This window comes from Dendrobium catenatum, unplaced genomic scaffold (assembly GCF_001605985.2).
Source record: "Dendrobium catenatum unplaced genomic scaffold, ASM160598v2 fragScaff_scaffold_913, whole genome shotgun sequence".
NCBI lineage: Eukaryota > Viridiplantae > Streptophyta > Magnoliopsida > Asparagales > Orchidaceae > Dendrobium > Dendrobium catenatum.
In genome coordinates, this window is record NW_021319375.1 from 1,531,037 (window position 1) to 1,539,223 (window position 8,187).

At 32.4% G+C, this 8,187-nt stretch overlaps 1 protein-coding gene across 1 annotated transcript; it reads left to right on the forward strand.

Annotated features, from left to right (window-relative positions):
- The first annotated feature begins 884 nt into the window (after window positions 1-884).
- Window positions 885-7,857, forward strand: LOC110109418 (probable LRR receptor-like serine/threonine-protein kinase At1g56140). The gene is made up of 19 exons (XM_020840488.2): window positions 885-906; window positions 1,052-1,123; window positions 1,196-1,267; window positions 1,400-1,471; window positions 1,662-1,733; window positions 1,826-1,897; window positions 2,020-2,091; window positions 2,191-2,256; window positions 2,408-2,473; window positions 3,605-3,649; window positions 3,739-3,803; window positions 3,885-4,270; window positions 4,563-4,764; window positions 4,844-5,008; window positions 5,111-5,229; window positions 5,532-5,742; window positions 5,818-6,049; window positions 6,158-6,308; window positions 6,886-7,857. Exons 2-19 carry the CDS (start codon window positions 1,056-1,058, stop codon window positions 7,219-7,221), a joined length of 2,472 nt encoding a protein of 823 aa, XP_020696147.1. The 5' UTR covers window positions 885-906; window positions 1,052-1,055; the 3' UTR covers window positions 7,222-7,857.
- Window positions 7,858-8,187: the final 330 nt, after the last annotated feature.

The window sequence follows — 8,187 nt, forward strand, 5'->3', positions numbered from 1 at the left end:
AGCAAAAATATCTATTAAGGTGTCAAATCTGTTGTAAAGGGACAATGGAGACAGAGTAGTGGAACTAGTGCAATAGCACAATCAAAGAGAGGTAGAATATCCTCAAAGTATTCACAACAGCCATGCAATTAGTATCTGTGAATTTAGCAGGCCTGTAGTGGTATTGCACCTTGTGGGATTTCTATAATTCAATTCTCTCATTTTAAAATGCCGTTACAAGAAAGCCCAACTCTAGCAGTAGATTTTTTTCCTTCCGACCATGTTAAAATATTAAAGTTTGACTTCTACAATGAAGACAAATTTGGGGTTGTTTGGTAGCAAGAAAGATTTGACTTTTTTTTTTCTACCTTCAATTAAGATTTAGTAAATATTGTAAATCCAAATTTAATAAGTCCTAGAGACATTAAATATTGAAAATTATTTGCACGATAGATGTAGTTAATTTCATCAAACCTTAATAAACTATTTGGCATATATAGCAAAGAGAAATAGAATAAATATCCCACTTTCCCTAGGTTTATGAAATCCATCATTTGTCAATTTGGGTTTTGAGAGGATTTATGCTGTTAAAAGAACTAACTGACAAAATTTAGTTGAAATCGTAGTTTTGTTTGCTAAATCTTGCAAGTAAATAACCCCTTAGTGAAAAAAATCTTATAAGAATATACCTGAAAGACTTCTATTAGAACTTCTTGTCTTCATCCATCTCTATCATAAACAGATGCAAAGACTTCTATCATGAAAAACAAAGTCTTCAAAGTTCTTCAATCTTTATGATGGAAATTTTTTTCTTCATGGGATTTCTATGTTATGGAGATAATGATAATGATTGTTTGACTTATTTTATTTTATTTTATCTTATTATTTTGGCAGAGGATTGGGCGGCCTTAGGAACCTACGATCATGGTTAAATAATCATAACTCTATAATACAACTACTTGCGAGAATCAAATCAAATGTTTTTTGTCTGCTCTTTTTATTAGTAGGGGATATCATATGTTACAGTCTTTTGTTTTCTAAGCTTATATCTGATTTATTGTTCAATTCTCAGGTACATGACTAGTTCTGGACTAAGTGGTGAGCTTCCAACTTCTCTATCCAATCTTACGGCCATGCAAGTATTGTAAGTTCTATATGCATTAAAATTTTGAGTTTACAGAATTTGCTTCTGATTTAATAACAATAATTAATCCAGGATGATGCCAGACAATAATTTTACAGGCAAATTACCAGACTTCATTGGAACTTGGCAAAACCTTAATGATTTGTAAGATTATCTTTTATAGCTCTCATGCTGTATATATATAAGCCAAATTTATTATCCATGATTAGAATTGCATACAAACAAACTTCTAGAAAATAAATTAGAGGTTCTCACTTCCATATGATGTTTCGATAGGAGGATACAAGGGAACTCCATCAGTGGTCCAATTCCTTCAAGTTTTTTCAATCTCTACAACCTTAATGATTTGTAAGATTCCTCCTTTAAACTAATACTACAACAATATTTTTATGTTAAAACCTTCCAACTGTCAACTAAGAGGTTATATAATTGTTTATAGCCTCATGATTAATTGTTCACAAGTGGATTATTTACACCTGATAATTTCATCTTTTATTGAATATTTATATAATAAGAAATACTGAATGCTCTATTCCAGACGCATAGGAGAAGTAATAAATGGGAGTTCATCACTGGCATTTATTAGGAATATGACAAAACTCAACACACTGTAAGGCTTGTTGTTTCTAATCGACAATCTACTATCCTTTTTTTTTAGCTTGGTGCATAACTATGACATGGTATAAATTTAACTCCATGCAGGATCTTAAGGAATGCCAAGATTTCTGATACTCTTCCATCGGACTTTGCATATTATACACAATTACAGACATTGTAAGTGCTTTAATTCCTTTTTCTCTTTTATGTTTTTTTTTTTTTTTAACTTCAAAATGAAATTGATGTAGCATTTGTGACTTGGATGCAACTTGAATTTTTTTTCTTTTTTCTCTACGAAGGGATTTGAGCTTCAACAACATCACAGGCAATATTCCAATGTCTCTATTTAGCATGAGCAGTCTAATTTTGTTGTACGAAATGACTATTTCAGCATACATATAAGTTTCACTTATATTTTTCAATATTACAAGCATAATTTATATTTTTTTCTCTATTATCACCCTCAACAGATTCCTTGGGAATAATAGCATAACAGGCACATTACCTGGAACAAAGAGCTCAACATTGAGTAATATGTAAGTATACAAGTCACTTAGTACATAATTTTCTCCCTAGCATATTAGCAGGGTAAATTTTCTTATTATAGTAACAAAACTTATCATGTTATGCTCTTTGATGAAATGTAAGACTTTCAACTAAATATCAGTTCCTTTTTAACTCCTACAGAGATCTATCATACAATCAATTGTCAGGGAGCTTTCCATATTGGGTCAACAATTCAAACATAGTGCTGTAAGTCGTAGAGAAAAATTATACTTTCTTATTTAGAAATTGCAATATTCTTTAATCATAAATGTCCAATCATACCATTCCACTAATTCTTCTCTTTATGTGCTTGCAAAGATGTCAATTTAGGGGAGGGGTGGGAGTTTCATTGGTATTGCCATCTTAGTACAAAATATGTATATACCTATAAATAGGAAACATAAGAGAAGAATTAAAGAAGATAAAATAAATGATAATATCTTCAATAATGATTAAATACGTTAAAAATAAATCGTGCATATTCCAAAATAGTTTAAACATGTGATGATTTAAATATAACATTTTCATGTAAATTTAGGGTGAGATAAAGGTTATTAACTTGCATTTGAAAAAAATAGTGACCAAAGATGAAATAGTCAAAGGCTTTGTTGCACAAAAATTATAATTGTTGTTAGAGGAGTACGATTATTCAAGGAAAGATAGAGTGACCTTAATTGAAAACAAAACATTGATAACGAGACCTATGCCAATGAAGGCATGTGTAAGATCCTTGGAGGTATAGTGCTATAGAGTATCGATGGAGTTCCTAATGAAAAGTGTCACCATAGAGTCATCATTGCTATTATCATTGGAGAACCAAGGATATCACATAGCTTTATAGACCTACAAGAAATTGAGGGGGCTAAGTTTTCTGGTGGTCAATGATGAAGATCAAAAACTATTTGAGCAGTCTATTTGTGAATTGGAAGATAAATAACCAGGTTTACACTACAATATGTATTAGAATTTAGAGGGTTTAAGTGGTAGATCTAGATATATATAGCTATGAAATCATATTGTAAGAAAGAAAGAATCATAGAGGTCTACACCTTTATTAAATTGTCATCTTAATACAAGCATATATGTGCTTATATCTAAACAAAAAAAAATAAAAATAAAAAATAATCACGAAACATAATAATGGAGAACATGCTCAATAATTATAAAATATAAGAATAATTAATAGTATCGATTTCAACTATAAATAATTAACATATGTAATAACTTAAATGCACTGACAATTTTTTAAGCACTTCATAGTTCTTTCCTATACTAATTTTTGTTTCATTCCAAACAAGAAGAAAGCCATAATTTAGAATTTAGTTTTCTTGGTGATAGGAACTTGGTTGCCAACAACTTTGTCATAGACAATTCCAATAACAGGTAATTACTTTCATTTTCCTTATTGTGTGAGTTAAATTTCATGTTGATTCATACTAGAACTTGAAATTTATCTATAATTTTACTCTCAGTGTCTTACCTTCAGGATTAGAGTGTCTTCAAAGAGACATGCCATGCCATAGAGATTTGCCAGCTTGTAAGTTTCTCTCCACATCTTCATGCATTTTCTTCTCCTCATGAGCTATAAAAGTACATTTAAAGTATTTTGAACTTGTAGATCATCAATTTGCAATAAATTGCGGTGGAGCTGAAAATGTGACGAGTTCTGATGGAACTAACTTTGAGATAGATAATGCTAATCTCGGTGCATCATCTTATTTTGTGAATAATGTAAAAAAATGGGCAATAAGCAATGCTGGAAGCTTTATAGATGCCTCAAATCCTAATGCAAATTATATAATTAGTACTCAGATCCAATCCCAGAACACACTTGATTCAAAATTATTTGAGACTGCAAGGATGTCACCATCCTCATTAAGATACTATGGCTTGGGACTTGAAAATGGGAATTACACAGTAAAATTACAGTTCTCAGAGATTGGAATACCAGATCAACCCACTTGGGCAAGCTTAGCTAGAAGGGTCTTTGACATTTATATACAGGTAAGCAAATTAATCATGGAGAATGTCTTGTTTGAATTCTTATAAAGGATACGGAGCAATTGATCTTGATTAATTTAAAGAAAATGATAGATTGTGAATTGGTTTTAATTGGTTAGTGTTAAATTAGGTAAACAATATAAAAAAGGTTAAAATTAACCTTTATACTTTTTAAATGGTAGTGATATATATTTAGAATACTAGTCTACTTGAAACTAGCATCTAACAATATAATAAGTAATTAAGCAGCTTTTATTATTTTCTATATTTTACAGGATCAAATATATAATTTCAGGGCATGCTTAAGGAGAAGGACTTTGATATAAAAAAGGAAGCTGGTGGGAAATCTTTTACAGTAGTCTTAAAGGAGTACCAAGCTCATGTAACAAACAACTTCCTAGAAGTACATTTATTTTGGGCAGGAAAGGGTTCAAATTTTATTCCTAGTTCAGGATATTATGGGTCATCCATTTCTGCAATCAGTGTATCTCCTTATGGTATGCATTTTTATATGAACTTTTAATTAAAATTTCCTCAAAACCCCCCAAATTATTTTATCACTATCGACGTTTACAGACTTCATTCCATCTGTGAGCAACAAACCCGTACATTCCTCTTCATCAAATAAGAATACAGCTCTAGTTGTAGGGATTGTATGTGGTGTTGTGGTTTTGGGACTTACCGTGTTTGCGATACTAGTGTGGAAACATAAACAAAAAAATGTTAAGAAAGTTAATGAAGGTAAACTTCTTTAAGTAATCTGAAATTTTTTTATTATTTATGAATGTATAATGTTTGTATTTTCTTTTGAATTTGACTACGTTAATATGTCAAATAATACAGAGTTGTTAGGAATGACTGCCAAACCAAATATATTCAGCTATTCTGAATTGAGAATAGCAACTGAGGATTTCAAACGGTCTAATTTTCTCGGAGAGGGAGGATTTGGACCTGTATTCAAGGTTTGTTTTGCCTATATATGACAATGTTAAATTTTATTTTACCACATAATTATTATTAAAATAGTATAATGTTATCATTTTTTTTATCTTTCAATATCATAAGTGTTTCGCCAGCGAAATAAATATGACATTACTTTTCAAAAAACAAGATGAGAGTAGAGTGCATTTAATTTTCACCTAAAATTATATAAGCACATTGTTAAAACTATCAAACCTCCTTATACAACTACATTAATCTTGTGCAAACTAATTATATGACTTGTAGAGTTCATAGTTAAATGGATTTATTTGTTTCATCTAAGGGTAAACTACATGATGGAAGAATGGTGGCAGTAAAGCAACTATCAATAGCATCTCAACAAGGGGAGAGACAATTCACGGCAGAAATAGCAACTATATCAGCAGTTCAACATCGCAATCTAGCTAAGTTGTATGGTTGTTGCATTGAGGGAGACAAAAGACTCTTGGTTTACGAGTACCTAAAAAATAAGAGCTTGGATCAAGCTATTTTCAGTATGTTTTGAAATAACTAGTAGCTTGGAGCAACAATTTGAGAAATTCCTTTATTTGACTGGTTTCTTTTTGCAGGGAAAAAGGATTTGCATCTTGACTGGGAAACACGCTTTGAGATTTGTTTGGGAGTAGCAAGAGGCTTAGCCTATCTTCATGAGGAATCAAGTGTGAGAATTATTCACAGGGATGTAAAATCTAGCAACATTCTATTAGATGGAAATCTTACCCCAAAGATATCAGATTTTGGTTTGGCAAAGCTTTACAATGATAAGTGGACTCACATTAGCACAAGAGTTGCAGGCACAATGTATGTAAAGATTTGATGTTTATCTTTAACAATTTTTTTTTTTGCTGAAATTTCAGTCATTCTTTATTTTTCTGCATCATTTATAATTCAAAATTATGATATTTGTAGAGGTTATTTGGCACCTGAATATGCTATGAGAGGACATTTAACAGAAAAGGCAGATGTCTTCGGTTTTGGAGTTGTTGCTCTTGAAATTCTCAGTGGAAGGCGTAATTCAGACCCCTCTCTAGAGGAAGAGAAAAGCTACTTACTTGATTGGGTAGGCAATGATTTTTGAAAAACATTTCTTATAAATTAACAACTAAATTATCATTTAATATAGAAAATGTGATGAAAGACAAAAAAACATTCAATGACTCCTTGATTTAAAGAAAACCAATAGATAGAAGTTTGAGAATATTAATTTTAAATGACTAATCAAATGCCTTTTAGAGAGCAACTACAGATATTACAGGTTCTAATAGTATAAACTTACTGGAAAGGTATCCTCAATCACTTTAGTAATATATCAAACTATTTACATGAAGCAAAAGAAACAGCTATAGTGATAGTTCTATTCAGAATTTACATCATAAACGCTTATATTTTAACATTCTTCCCATTCATTCCTCTTTCATTCACTTACCCAGTTTTATTAGGGATAATTTCTTACTATTTTTTGAAGTTGTTAGAGAAACTAATTTTTTAAATTTTTTTGAAAGCAACAAAAAAATAATGGACAAACAAAATTATGATTATGAAAAACTAACTTATAAAAAAGCTATCCCAAACAAAACCTAAATTTGAACATATAACATAACGTGGTACCTAACATGATCTTAATACTTATGTTTCAGGCTTGGAATTTATACGAGCAGAAGCATGAATTGGAGTTGGTGGATCCAAGTCTATCATCATACAATAGAGATGAAGCTACTCGAGTAATTGGCATTTCTCTTTTATGCATCCAAGCATCGCCAACATTACGGCCGGCAATGTCGACAGTGGTGGCCATGTTGGCCGGATTTATCGAGGTTAATGAGGTCACCTCAAGGCCTAGTTATTTAACAGAATGCCACTTTAAAGATATAAGCAGCAATTTGGCTAGTGATGATTTTTGCAAATCAACAGAACTGAGAGAGACGAATAGCCAAGTTAACGTGCCATCAAATCAAGATAATGTGGATCTGTGATTTAAATGGGGACTAAACCTTCAGCTAATGCGCTGTTAAGGGAAAACTCTGTTGGGAAGGAAGAGGATCCCACTTGTTGTAAGGTAAAACCAATGTTCATCATTTATAGTGTACAGAAATTCACGCTTTCTTAAACAATTGGTCATCCTCCATCACATAGTTGCACGAATCATAATGAATTATGAGCGGCTATATAAATTCAATGTCGCATGTAGAGCTATTTTTTTTTTGGGACATTTAGGCCATTTAAGGCAAACTCACACACACAACGCATACACATAGACTCGAACCTTGGACCTCTTAGTTGGAAGCTTAAGCTCTCAACCAATAGGCCAAGGAGAGTTGTGTTTGTAGAGCTAATTTAAAACGTAAAACAAATACAAGCCATTAAAAAACTAAGAAAAGGTGGGAAGAATTTTCTCTACATTTAGGGTTTATTTGGGATAATTTTTAAATATAACAATCATAACTTTATTTAGGTACTGGTTACTAGTAATTTTTTTCAGAAATTTTTTGTGGTGAAAAATTATTTTTTGGAGACCTTAGTAGCCAAGATATTTTCACTACAGTAATATAACAATCCGTTGAACTCTGAAGTATAAGACAACCAAAATAAAAGAAAATAAAAATAAATGCTACATACCTGCCGCTGCCCACGCCGTTGCTACAGTGCCCATCCCGATCCTCCTCCAAAAATCCTGTTGCAGGGCAAATCCTATCGCAGCTCTGCAATGACGCCCAACTGTCTCTTCGCACAATATTCCGCGCTAGCCTCGATCGCAGCCTCCGACCATTTACTTCCCTTCGCATTCCTCTGCCGCAAGCTCTAACCCCGGTTTTCCTGCACACGCCAGAAGACCCGCGACACCTGCTTTCTTCCGTCTCCTCCCGAAACCGACCCAGCCGATCCTTCTCCTCTTACTTCGCCTCTGCAAGCCGCAAGACTCACGAATCCTGCTTCCAGTC

Coding starts and splice junctions, on each gene's coding strand:
- LOC110109418 (XM_020840488.2), top strand. CDS start 1,056: ATGACTAGTTCTGGACTAAGTGGTGAGCTTCCAACTTCTCTATCCAAT. Junction 1,734..1,825: donor ATGACAAAACTCAACACACT/GTAAGGCTTGTT, acceptor AACTCCATGCAG/GATCTTAAGGAATGCCAAGA. Junction 5,230..5,531: donor GATTTGGACCTGTATTCAAG/GTTTGTTTTGCC, acceptor GTTTCATCTAAG/GGTAAACTACATGATGGAAG.